A 13,621-nucleotide genomic window follows, 5' to 3' on the forward strand; every position below is an offset into this window, starting at 1 on the left:
GTTGCCCATTATACTTTATGAAATATAACATGCTTAATGGTCCTAAAATAAGCTTCAGTTTCTTGATCCAGAATATTATTGGGTCCGTTCCCTTTTGGTCAAATGTTAGAATTAATGAGAGTAATGTTTATAATATATTTTCAGCTGATCTCATAAACTCTCTCAAACAAGCGCTTTAAAATTTCATCTAGAATCCATGAACTAGCAAACAGTGAAGACGCAGTTCCATTTCATCTGAGTTTTTTATTTGGAGTAGGAAAGCCACTGATATGTTATTGCAGTGTTGCATATCAATGTCATCAAATTGGTAAAAATATCCTATGGCAATAACATATTAAGGCCGATAGTGTGTCTATCTTCGGTTGTTTGTAGATGGTCATGTACACAAGCAACGCACACATGAAACGCACATAAAACTCAAAAGCATCCACTAGTCAGGAACACAGAGTGACTCTCAATAGAAAACAAGAGACGTCAACATTTAAATAATGGTTTGCAAATTGAGAACCAGCAACTTGCATACGTAACAAACATTTGATGTGTGTTTTTTGTAATTTGTGTCAATAATAAAAAGAAAGCTTTCTTTATTTAACACATGAAAACCCTTCAACAGGTAAGACTTACCATTAAGACTTAAAACTCAAGAGTTCCATCCTCATGCCAAGTAAGATTTTAAATGACAGTAAATAAATGTAAATTTTTCATTTTTTTGTCTAGAAACTGACGCCTCTTTCAGACTTTAAAAAACAATAAATAAATATTCAAATTCAATATTGAATGCTGGTTTCATTAAATTATTTCCTGAACTTCTAATGAACTATAAAGACTTAAAAGTGAAAAATACTTCACATATAACCAGCAAAACCCGTGACAAACCTTTGACCTCTATAAACAGAAATCACGCACACACCACAGACGAATCTTGTAAAAAAAAAGCTGCGACTGTACCACACGAATATGACAACTTCCTAAAGCACAACAAAAATAATACCTAAAAGAGCAATCAGTCAGTGAGCAAATCGATAAATAAAATTGCAGTATAAATACTAATAAATAAATAAATATATATAAACAAGATCAGTATTAGCCTTCAGTGCTGAGAGTTTTGTAAGTGCTTTCAGAATCTACAGTTGATTTTTTTACAGTACGTACTGTAGTGAAGGCTGCTGCAGAGCGAGTGTGCTCAGTCGAACCACACATACAGATAAAAACACAGTAAAAATGGTTTGAAAAATAATTACACAGTAAACCAGGAGCGTTCATACCATAAATGTTTCAAAAAATAGGAAAAACCTCATTCTCCAGTGCCAAGCAACTGGTTACCAGTTCTCACATTGACTAATACTAAACAGCAGGTTGATAGGGACACTAGCTGCTACGTGACTGTTGCTGAAAATAAGACTGGCATCTGTGGACGGAGGAGTGCTGAGAACATCTATCCACCAACGCTAAGAAATGTTCAGGCAAAGGAAGCAGAGGTGATTCCTCCAAGGGCACCAAGAGAGCGTGAAGCACAACAGCAAAAAGCATGGAATGGACTCGAGAACCACAGAAATGGTGGGCTCTCAAGAAAGATCATTTTTTGGGTCCCCACGCAGATGTCTGTTTTGGTGCTACTCCGGATCCGAATGTAGGGAATTCTTCAGCACTGCTCATGTCAGGTGCCTGGAAGTCACAAAAAAGGGAAAATGGAATGATAATGAGGACACTGAAAATGATCGACTAGTTCATCTCATTTTTATCTGATCAAATTTTTCCATTAAACAAAAAAATATTTTACAAGAATAAAACATTTGACAAAATGACAATTCCCCTGATCAATATATTTTATAGAATGGATTTATAACCTTGTTCCCCTGTGCATTCCACGGGGCGTCCCGCACGACAAAGCCTTTAGCCAGGACTCTGTCATCGTCATTCCCTCCTATCCCCATCGCCTTAGACGGAGGCTTCATATAAGCTGCCATGGTCTCCGTCTCTGTGACGGTCAACATCTGAGAGAGAAAACCGTTTGAAAAGCAAACCTGGATGCGGGTAGTTGACAAATAAACCGTTGTGTCCTATGGTGTAACAGCAAACACTCAAAAACTCTTATTATGCTATTTTATAGAGTAAATATAAATATTAATAATTTAAAATTAATATATTAAGTTTGTTTTCTCAATTTTTGCAGTCAAATCATAGGACACATGTACAGTATGTTTGTCAACTACCAACTATCCAAAAAACAATCTGCACTGGATAATACACTCACATATTCTTCCTCCAGATTAAGCAGATGGTCAATGGCATTATCAACATTCTCAGGCAGACCAGTGACGGTAACCTTGTTTGGATCTTCAGAGCCTGGCTGAGGAAACCGTATATCAACCTGAAATCAAGAATATATTTATAAAGCCATTGCCATATACTGTGAGATCCAACTATACATTTGTGCGTAATAAATGGCAATGTGATCCAAATATGCCTTTTTTAACCCTGCATAGTTTGATGATTAAGCAGAATACAGCATAAAAGAAAATACAATTCACCATTGAGCATCACTATAAGCAAATGTATCATCGCATCGTCGCTCTTACTTTGAACTCCTCCATGAGTTTCCGGATGGCCTTGCCACGCGCTCCGATGATGCGAGCGTGGACCCGCCGGTCCAGCCGGATGTCCTGACTCACCATTTCCTGCAGGTCCGCCACCAGCTGTTCTATAGCCGACCTTGCCTCGTTGGCATTTCTCTCATACCCAAAAATTACTATTACCTCCTAAAAAAGAAATGCATGTGGAGAGATTTACAGGTAGAGATAGAAATCAGATCTCAGGTATGACAGGCATGAGGTACAGGAAAAGCTGAAGAATGCAAAACCAGTTTGAGTGAAGCATGAGGAAATGCATGTGAACATATTCTGCCTTCAAGACACAGTAGAATGTAAGTGACACATACACACCTGCTGCTCATCGCTCTTATCAGGGAACTGCACATTGACATCGTAGTCTTTGCGGATTTGGGAGATGACGGTTCCTTTGCGGCCTATTATTTTTGGGTGGTATTTGGGGTCTACTGAGAGGGTCACCTTAAAGCTTCGCAACGCCTTTCAACAATAAGATTTATCATTAAAATAAATAGTTTCAGGTTTTCAAGATTTTTGTCAGTAAATTGAAATTGTGTATTGTAGTACCCGATCCTCCTGTTCGGCCTGCAGTTCTTTGACTCTCTCCAGAAGCCCATGTCTGGCCCGCTCCACACTAGTCACCTGACCTGTGATCTTTATGACATCTGACTGTTGCTCAGGCTGAGGAACCCAAATATTCACCTGTGACATCACAACACAGACACACAAAACTTCTAAAAGCAGCTTGCATGTTGATCTGTGGTTGTGTAATAAAAGTTCAGGATGACAAACCTCATAGTCTTCCATCATTTTCCTTATTCCACTTCCTTTCTGTCCAATGATGTAACGGTGAAGGTCATAGGGAACCTCAACATCAATGGTCACAGGAACCAGAGCCTCTCGGTGTAACACGAAGAGAAAAGGAAGGAGACAGAATGAAATCAATCCATCCTTCTACAGCAGGAAAACAAGACAACCAAAGACGTACAAACTAATTCCTTACAAGCAAAGCTGCGTGAGCCAGCTCACACTTTTCCGTCCGACCTGTTATGGTGATAATGTCACACTTTCGAGGCACAATGTCAGCATCTCCGTTCTCTTGAGTTGCAGGTTCCTGAGCTGCCAGCCACAAAGAGAACAAGCACTGAAGCTTGTCAAACTTGTCATCAATATATGGAACAAAAATAAATCAGTGAAGAGAAGAGACCTGCAGACTCATCTCTGTCTGGAAATTTGATCTGGACTTCATGTTCGCGTGTTATTTGCTGTATCTTGCAGCCTTTGGGTCCCATGATGGCTCTGTGGTACCGCTGGGGAATAACCACCTCCAAGCTCACCTGTGACTCCTGTTGACACACCAGCACACAAAAATAAAAGTCTGTCATTGTTTATTCAATCTTGTGTTATTCAAAACCTGTATATGAATCTTTAATCTGCGGAACACAAAAGAAGATATTATGAGAGACTCCATACAATGGAAGTCAATGGGGATCAATGTTGTTTGGTTACCAACATCCTTCAAAATATCTTCTTTTGTGTTCTGCAGAAGAAAGAAAGTGATACAGAAAAAAATGATTGTAATAAATTGCTTGCAAACATTTCAATTGCGTATTCCAGCCACAAAAAACCTTGTGCTGGCCAATAACAATACCTCAGCATAACTCAGAACAGTAAATCAAAGGATCAGAACTCTGATCAGTTTTAAACTGCCTGATTTGCATCTGTCCACATTATTGTGGCACCATCAGCCATCATTTTTCCTGAGATTCCACATCCTGTTTGTTCGAACTTTGAGTTAACCAAATCTAAACTTCGAGTTAACCGAATCTGAACTTCGAGTTAACCGAATCTGAACTTCGAGTTAACCGAATCTGAACTTCGAGTTAACCGAATCTGAACTTCGAGTTAAACGAATCTGAACTTCGAGTTAAACGAATCTCAACTTCGAGTAAACCGAATCTCAACTTTGAGTTAACTGTCGAGTTAACCGAATCTGGATTTAAGACTCACCAGATCCTGAACAACCTCCTGAATGCGTTTCTTAGCAGCGTCCACACAATCTCTGGGTCCTTTGAGGGTGATGCTGTCGCTGTGCGTCCCCGTGCGTGGGAAGCTAACAGCCACGCCCCCGTACTCCTCCGCCAGCTCTCTCAGCACCTGCCCTCTGCGACAGACGAAGTGCCGGTGATGCCGGGGGTCCACAACCATAGTGTCCTCAATGACATCATCCTGTTGCCAATGACATCATTAAGAGCAGGTACAGAATAAAAACAGGAAAAAACTCTTTAATCTATGAGGTAGAATTTCATCAAAGCAAAGCTTGCTTTTTGTCATACCAGGTTTTTAATGAGGATCTCCAGTTCTTTCTGGGCGAGCCATACGGCTTCCTCTTTACCCATTATGGTAATACACTCCTGTTGTGGCTCATCTGGCGAAGGGAAGATGATCCGTGCTCCGGTTCGGTCTCGCACACGACGGATATTAGCTCCCCCTCGGCCTATCAGGAACTTGTGGTACTCCGGTTTTGCCTGAAGCTCTACTGAGAAGTTGCTGACTTGCTGGTGATAATTACAACAAAAACCTCCTTTAAATTTGGTCATAGCGCTACTAACAAATTCTAGCATTTTTGTAATGGGGTCCCTGTGTTGGCTTAAAGTCTGGATGGGTGGTCACTAGATGGCAAACTCTATGTAACATCATCCCACAATTCACCTTCTCCTCGGCTAGCTGCAGCAGCTGTTTCTTGGCTCTCTCCACTTCATCTGCAGGACCTCGGATGGTGACCTTGTCCAGCCCTGAGCCCTCGGCAGGAAAGTGGATGTGGACACCACCGCACTCTTCCATCACAGAGCGCACCAGACTGCCCTTCGATCCAATCAGAGAGTTATGCAGCTTGGCTGGTATGGAAACCTCCGTCTCCTTCAGGTTGGCCTGGGAAGATCAATCAAGAGTATTAAAGAGAAGAAAATACAGAGGAATATGAAGAACCTCCAGCATTTTGTTTCTCTCACCAGCTCATTCTGTATGGCGAGGACTCGCTCTCGTGCAGCTTCACAGTTGCTCTTCTTCCCCGTGATCACAATCATCTCAGAGTTGCTGTTCTCTGTCGGGAGGTCGATCTTTGTGTTGGTCTCCTCACGTATCTTTTTGACAAACGAAACACAACACATGACAAATGTCTCGCAATCAAAACAGACACGATGAGCAAAACATTTTGAAATAACCTAACCTTTTTGATGTTGGCACCTCCTTTGCCGATGATGTTTTTGTGGAATTGCTTGTGGATGGGTACGGATATTGAAAAGCTGTTTTCAACCTTAAAACAAGAGAATTACAGACAAAAAAAGACACCATTTTAAAATCTGTGAACTACTAACAATATTTGTCCCAAATTTCTATTTGCATTTATTTGCAGAAAATGAAAAATGGAGAAACTAAATAACAGAAAAGATGCTCTGTATTTCTTCAGACCTCAAACACGGCAAAGAAAACAAGTTCATGTTCAATTTTTAATCAATACAACATAATTACTTATGATAATATATAAGTATTTAGGAAAAGCTCAAAATGTATATATTTTATGTGATAACCTTGATTTTTATCAGTTTCACACGTCTTGTCACGATGTCAGTCTTTTACATTGCTGTTGGATGACTTTATGTGAGGTTTGATTTTGTTGAAATTCAACAGACTTGACTGGAATGGCCACAGTACATCTTGAAATGCTGATTTAATGAAAATTTTAAATGACGTGTGAACAAAATAAAAAAACTATGAGCCGCAGGCAAGGTATGTTCCCTTTCATGACAGTCAGAGCAGCTAATAGGTGTGAAATGTCTGAACATGCATTAGTCACTAAGTGCAGGTTTATTTCTGTTAACAGGAAGGTAAATTGGAAATTACAGTAGTACCAGCTCAGCGATGAGTTTTTGTAGAAACTTTGCACATTTCTCAACTTCGTTTTTAGGCCCTCGGAGCTGCACGATGTCGCTTTTCTGTTGCTGGTCTGGAAAGATGATAATGACCTGCAGAAAATGAACCAAAGGCATCTAAAAAACAGTTTACCAACGTGTACAATGAACACATGTCAAGAAACTGTAATACAAAGAACTAAAACAACAACGTCATATAAAACAGACAATGAGAAGCTGTATGCACCTCAGGAAACTTGTCCCTCACTTCTTTGATCTTCTCTCCTTTCTGGCCAATGATGGTACGGTGGAACTTCTGCTCTATGATCAGATCCTTCTTGCGTTCATTTTCCTAGAGTGCCACACATGCCAGAGGTGGAATTATGCCAGGACCAAATATTTCCAGGTGCCCCAAATTGTGCCGCAGGCTTTCCTGTGGCTCAGTGGTTAGAGCATGGAGCTAGCAACGCCAACGTCATGGGTTCGATCCCAGGGGATTGGACATACTCAGATTCAAAGTATAGTATAATGCACTACTAGTATAAGCGTCTGCCAAATGCATAAATGTAATGTAAATTGCATTGTATAGGGTAAGTCTCACCATTCGCTGGGCCATGTCCATTAATTCCTTGCGAGCGAGCTGTACTCCTTGAGGATCGCCTTCTATCCGAACCAGCCCACAGCGATCAGAGTCCTGAGGAATCCTCACTGACACATTATACTGCTCCTTTATCCGATTTACTAAAAGAACACCATGTGCTTCATTTATAAACTCATTTATTCATCTTCTCTGTTCAAAACCTCACTAATCCTATCAAAATCAATTTGTTTTAATAAATCTAAGTTAACATAATGAGATAAATAGAATATACCATAATGATATAAATATAATATAACTTATATAGTCTCGCAGTGTTATATTTGAATAGGGAGTTGTACTTTTGCAACTGTTGCATGTTTCTATTGACACTGGCTGTAATTCAATAAGCTGTAAAACCACAATTTGACTATTGAATCAAAACTTTCTCTAGCTGTGGCACGAGCTCTAATTCGTTCCAAGCTACAAAACGTGAAAGTAGTTCTGGATTAATCATATTATAAGGGGTTTTAACTTACTGTTAGCCCCATTTTTGCCAATGAGATGTCTGTGGAACCGCTGGTCAATGTTAATCTCTGCATAGTCCATTTTTGCCATCTGATGAGAAAAAATTGTATGTTATGCTACTAAAATAAAAATAGTTTCCACCTGCAGACCAAAACATGATTAAGTGAAACTATCAAAATGTAGTTCTTATCCATTAATAATATACATTCTTCAAGGGATAGTTCACCCCAAAAAAAATCATAATTTACATGTCATTTTACACTGGTATGACTTTCTTTCTTCTGCAGAACAGAAAAGAAGATTATTTTGAAGAATACTGGTAACTGAACAACAGCGGTACCCATAGACTTGCATTGGTTTTGTGTCCATACAATAGAAGTGAATGTGTACCGGCATTGCTTGGTTGCAAACTTTCTTCAGAATATCTTCTGCAGAAGAAAGAAAGTCAAACAGCTTTGAAATGAGTAAATGATGACCGAATCTCTTTAATGTAATGCTTATTGATTGCATTCTATGTTCAACTTGAACTGATAATAAATTATAGACTTTTTCTCTGACCAGGTCTTTGACGATCTCCTGTATCTGAGCTTGGGCTTGTTCCACCTCTTCTGTTGGTCCCTCCAGACTGATCCGTTCATCTCCATCAGTAAACTCTATATGCACCTAGTGATGACATAAAATTACCCCCAAAAAGTGTACATTTTATTTTCAGGTTCAGGTTTAAATCTTTGTAGCCAACATTTAATATAAATTCTTTATTTAGAGGTGATTCACATTTACAAAAACATTGACTTCGTATATCCACAAATAATACTATATTCTAAATATAACAATAGCTTAACATTGACAATATCTTTTCACTACCTTAGGCAGTTGCTGTGTGATGCGGCTGATGTTCTGTCCTTTCTTGCCAATGATAAATCGATGAAGCCAGGCTGGAGCAGTCACCTCCCCCACTATAACACTTTTAGCCTGCGAAACACACAGTGCCAAGTAAAAATCTGTCGTGTTTCTCTTGAAATATTTTGCTCTACCCTAATATTTTCAAACATGCATCTTACCTTAGCGTACACCTGTGTGAGGGCCGGACCCAGCTTATCAGGTTCTCCTCTGAGAATGATGGTCTCGGATGCTGAGTCAAGAGGAGGCATCTCCACCGAAACCCCTGTGTTCTCCAAGATCTCCTGCAGGGTGTTGCCTTTCGGGCCCACTATGTACTTATGTTGTGACTTCTTCACCTCCACTGAAATTGTGGTCGTTTTTCGTTTCTGGTTGTGGAGCAAGGAAGAGGTCAAAAATGTAATGAGATGCAAGTTACTGTGTTATGTAGTTGAAACAAGTACCGTTTCTTCATAGGTGGCTCGGATTTGGGCAATTGCCATGGCGACCGCTTCCTTTTCGCCAGTGATGACAATCTCATCTTTGGGCAGGCTAGGTGGTGGGATGCTTATACGCGCACCGGTTTCTTGACTCAGCTCTTGAACGAGTCGATTATACGCACCGGCGATGAATGGGTGAAAAGCTTTCTCAAAAGATATACGTTCCACTGCACGCTTATCCTAAGACACACAATGCGGAGATGATATAGAGATAATAGAATGTTTGAAGCATTAGTATATCTAATAAAAATTTCACCTGCTCTGCGGAGATGAGCTGGATTTCATGGCGAGCTTTCTCAATGCCCTCCTTGGTGCCAGTGATACGGATGTTGGCGTTGGGATCGTCGGAACGCGGGATGGTGATCTTGGTGGCCGTTTTTAGCTCCAGCTCCTGTAACTTTTCACCATTCTTTCCAATCACAAACCGATGGTGTTCTTTTGGAATAATCACAGTCGCTGAAGCCTGCACGAAACAATTCAGCCTTCAAAATGTACTTTAGCTAACAGACAAAAAATTGCTTAAAGGGATTGTTCACCCAAAAATGTAAATTATTTTACCATGTATTCACCCTCACGTGATTCCAAACCTGTAATACTTTCTTACTTCTGCAGAACACAAAAGAAGATATTTTGAAGAATGTTGTAACCAAAAAACATTGGACCCCATTGACTTCCATTGTATAGACACAAAACCACATTTCACAAAATATCTTCCTTTGTCTACCACAAAATAATTTTCATTTTTAGGTGAACCATCCCTTTAAAAATAGGATAGATAACAAACAAGCACCTGAGTCTGCAATCGGGCTACAATCTCCTTCCTTGCTTTCATAACCGAGTCTAGTTTTCCAGTCACCATGATGGAAAGACCCTGGTCCTTTGCAAGAGAAAGCTCGATGTGTGCCCCAGTCTTCTGCATGATATCCAGGCACACCTTTGCCTCCTCCCCCTCACCGAACTGACTGTTGTCCTTATACCGCCGCTCTTCCAAAGGGACATGGAACACCTGATCAGAAGATAAGACTTGGCATTAAGTTCCATTCCTATAATCGCACAAACCATCAGCATAGCGATCGTGTATGTTACCTGGGTGATGATAGATGCTTTGATAGGTCGGATTTTGCTCCAGGCTCCTGCCGGCTCACCTGTCCTGTCTGCTGGAGCACCCTTGTCTGGTAATGGGGGAAATGCCTCCAGATAAGTGGGTATATAAGCTTCATCCTCTGGCACGCCACCTAAGCAAAGCCGAAAACAAAAACAATAAGGAATTCAGAGATTGTGGTTCCACAGATTTCAATTAACAATTCACTTAAAAATATTCAGTTTAGATATATGTTTATATAAGTAATGATTTTTGTGCTGTAAATAAAATCCTTTTAAAATTTGAAAAAGTATTACACCAAATATGAGTCATATGAACAACCAATCAGTTATTAAACAGATTTATACCTCCCAATTCTTAAACGGAAAGTTACCCAAAAATTCTTTCAACATTTACTCACCCACATGTCATTCTAAACCTTTATGACTTTCTTTTTCTGCAGAACAAAAAATATATATTTCTAATACTTTTGCTAAACAAAACAACACTGGAGCCCACTGACTTCTTGAGTCTTTTGGACTGATTCAAAAGATCCAGCTCATAAAAGTCATTCGCTTTCAAGTCAGACTACATTGGTCATGCTTTTTGTTTGTTGCTGCATGCAACGCCATACAACTGGTTCCTGGTTCCCAAGCCCATATAAAACCGTTTTTTGAATATAAACATGTATCTCATAATAATCTCATGACTTTATATTCATTGTCAAAAAACAAAGCAGGATAAACATTTGTAGAGGATGGTGATGTTTAAACCACAGCCGTCATACCTGTGATCTTAATGTCTTTCAGCCCACTGCGATGCTCAGCAAAACTCTCCTGAGTCAACACTGCCACAGAGCTCATGTTTCAAGACCTGATCCGCTATCCTGCAGAGACCAAGAGGATGTGAAGGGACATAAAGATAGAATCGAAACACACGACTTTGAAGAAATCTCACTGAAGAGAGCAAAGCAGTCACAGTTTGATTACTTTCATTTGTGTGATAAAGTCAGGCTGCGTGCATGCTGAGTTCTGTATTCTCAGCGGTTCCTGAAGCCCAGCAGGGCCCGACACACACCGCCATCTCCCTGAGCCCAACCGCTCCTCTCCCCACCTGAGCTCTCCAATTAAAAACCAAACACATGAATCCTGCAGCTGAGATTTCTACATGAAAGCCTGTGTGAGGCGACTACTGTAACAATCATTGATATGCGTTTAGATCAAGTTGAACTGATTAAGTAGGACGATGTGACAATGAGACTTTTGAGACATTTTGCATAGCCGAATCAGAAAACCTTTCTCTGAACTGTACCAAAATGTATTGTAGCTTATAGAGTGTAAAGTTAACCTTAGATGCATATAACATTTACATTACATTTACTCATTAGGCAGATGCTTTTATCCGAAGCGCTTTTTATCCAAGTAGGAGAGCGTATAACATTTTGTCAACCCGCTAAACAGTACAGTTAGTTTACAAGGCCATGCTACTAGGAGGATTAAAGCTGGAGTAAGCGAGGGAGCGAATGAACACGATTTTTTTTACTCATTAATTTTTCTTTTTTATGCTTTCTTTTTTCCCTCTATTTTGTTAGATAGATTTAGTCAGTAAAACGTTACAAAAGTTTAGTCGCATGTCGGTAGTTGACATAAAACATAAATGTGGTGACAAAAAAAAACTAACAATGAAGATAAATCTCTCTTATGCTATTTTAGATTATAAATATAAACATCAATAATACAATATTAACAGTTTGTTTTCTAAATTTGTATGGTATATTTGTCTACTACCCACGTACATCTATACACATGTAAACCAACGTACATCAAGTATTACAGGTCAGAAATGTATCCACAAGTCATTCACTTTGACTTTGAATATCAGATCCATTACCTACGCATTCTTATATTGTTGGAGGGTTACATCTTTCTTGTTAACATTATCGTTATAAGGTATTTTTCTTTGACCATCAAATGGGTTGGTATCTAAATACATTATGAAAAAAGAACCATCCATTTCTTCTTTCACAATACCCTGATTCACTTTTGTTATGTCCTGACTCCTGCCTGTGTGTTTGAATGACCGAGGAACCCCCAGTTTATATGAAAGCGATCTACCCCCAAAAACAATTTGTTTTGCCCTAAATGCCACCTCAAAAGGAATTACATAATTTACCCACCTGCAAAAGGGTCGAAAACCAGAAAGTCCGTCCAGGTGGATGCTACCGAAAGCTCTTCAGTGTCAGTCCGTTTGTTCAGCCCTGTGTGGGTGAGGTTTACAAAGAGAGATCACAGCCAAGCTGGTTACAGACTCGACACACAAAAAACAGCATCTCACAGCAGGGACCTCTGAGGTTGACCAGGAAGGGGGGCATAGACTCAGTGGTCTGTCCCGTGGGAAGCAATGGTGAGATGTAGTGCCAATGATAGCTTCAAGATCACTCTCGGGTGACTCTGTGTCTAATTGGTGTGTTGGGGTTTGTGAATACTGTAGTGAGGGCAAAATTACACACACGCTTTCTATTTACACACGGGATTGACACATTTTACAAATAACCTGTTAAAGCTCATTGAGAAAACAAATCAACCGTTTAGTTGAATAATGCTTGGAATATAATAGAGATTCAAGCAGCTAGGTAAAGATGTGTGAGTTGTCATTGTGAAACTGACTAAAGCATCAAAAACTCACTGTTGTTTTTTTTCCTCAGTGTAGAAGATAATACATTCATTTCACAAGTCAATCTGCAAGAATAACCGGGTTTACAAATTTCAACCGTGTGAAGAAAAACAAAGCCTATACATAAATATTATTTGGGTTTCAAAGTGTCAAAATATATAATCAACCCAGGTGAGAACCCATGCACGATGTTTGCAAATAAATGTTTATTGCGTATTAAAAATAAATACAAGTAAGCAACAAAACAAGCATCTTTAAAATGCTCCAAGCATCCATCCATCTGCAGGCTCACTGCAGACCTCCAAGTGTAAACAAATACAGGAGGTGTGCTAAAAACAACGACTCTCCTTCATAGATAACAGCGCGATCTGCATTTATAACCTCCGTCGTATTAAATATGTTGAACACGCGGTCACTACAGTAGTCTCACTAGTAAACCTTCAAGCTCGCAATATAGTATTATCCATTACAGGAGTTTAGCTGGCCAGCTAATCTAACCTTAATCTGCTACATGAAATAGCTCGTTAGAATTGCAGAGCTAATATGTGATATATATGTCCTGCATACAATAAGCAAAGGACGTGCAGTTATTACATATATTGCAATACGTTGCGATAAGTAGCACGTATTAAAAAGATAGAAAGGATGGCTCACCTTATCAAAGGAAAATGCCTCGCTCGTCTACGAACGGTAAACACTGCTGAGGAGAGTCGACTCGCCAAATGACTCGAATCACTACGTGAATCAACTGTATCGAATCATTTATTATACATAATTATACATACGTTTATTAAATATTTTAATAAACGTATTTTATTTTACGAAATTAAAAATTCATATCTAGCTCTGTAATGTATTTTCGACAA

The 13,621-nt window shown here is 39.5% G+C and overlaps 1 protein-coding gene across 1 annotated transcript; it reads right to left on the bottom strand.

The window, feature by feature from the left end:
- Positions 1-225: 225 nt before the first annotated feature.
- Positions 226-13,492, bottom strand: hdlbpb (high density lipoprotein binding protein b). The gene is made up of 28 exons (XM_079475994.1): positions 13,410-13,492; positions 12,259-12,339; positions 10,870-10,968; positions 10,088-10,236; positions 9,792-10,007; positions 9,258-9,464; positions 8,966-9,181; positions 8,684-8,890; positions 8,487-8,594; positions 8,181-8,285; positions 7,634-7,712; positions 7,119-7,258; positions 6,765-6,869; positions 6,518-6,631; positions 5,836-5,922; positions 5,618-5,749; positions 5,319-5,537; positions 4,943-5,164; positions 4,617-4,835; positions 3,814-3,952; positions 3,610-3,725; positions 3,399-3,503; positions 3,174-3,308; positions 2,943-3,086; positions 2,580-2,759; positions 2,255-2,371; positions 1,848-1,994; positions 226-1,665 (listed from the first exon to the last, which is right to left on the bottom strand). The coding sequence occupies exons 3-28, from the start codon at positions 10,943-10,945 to the stop codon at positions 1,576-1,578; spliced, it is 3,774 nt and encodes a 1,257-aa protein (XP_079332120.1). The 5' UTR covers positions 10,946-10,968; positions 12,259-12,339; positions 13,410-13,492; the 3' UTR covers positions 226-1,575.
- Positions 13,493-13,621: the final 129 nt, after the last annotated feature.

This window comes from Barbatula barbatula (assembly GCF_947034865.1).
Source record: "Barbatula barbatula genome assembly, chromosome: 16".
Taxonomy (NCBI): domain Eukaryota; kingdom Metazoa; phylum Chordata; class Actinopteri; order Cypriniformes; family Nemacheilidae; genus Barbatula; species Barbatula barbatula.

What these genes read in the sequence shown, in the direction of transcription:
- hdlbpb (XM_079475994.1), bottom strand. Translation starts at nt 10,945, where the DNA reads ATGAGCTCTGTGGCAGTGTTGACTCAGGAGAGTTTTGCTGAGCATCGC. An exon ending in ATAAGAGCGATGAGCAGCAG is followed by an intron (nt 2,760 to 2,942) that starts GTGTGTATGTGT and finishes TTTCTTTTTTAG; the next exon opens with GAGGTAATAGTAATTTTTGG. An exon ending in AACTCATGGAGGAGTTCAAA is followed by an intron (nt 2,372 to 2,579) that starts GTAAGAGCGACG and finishes TCTTGATTTCAG; the next exon opens with GTTGATATACGGTTTCCTCA.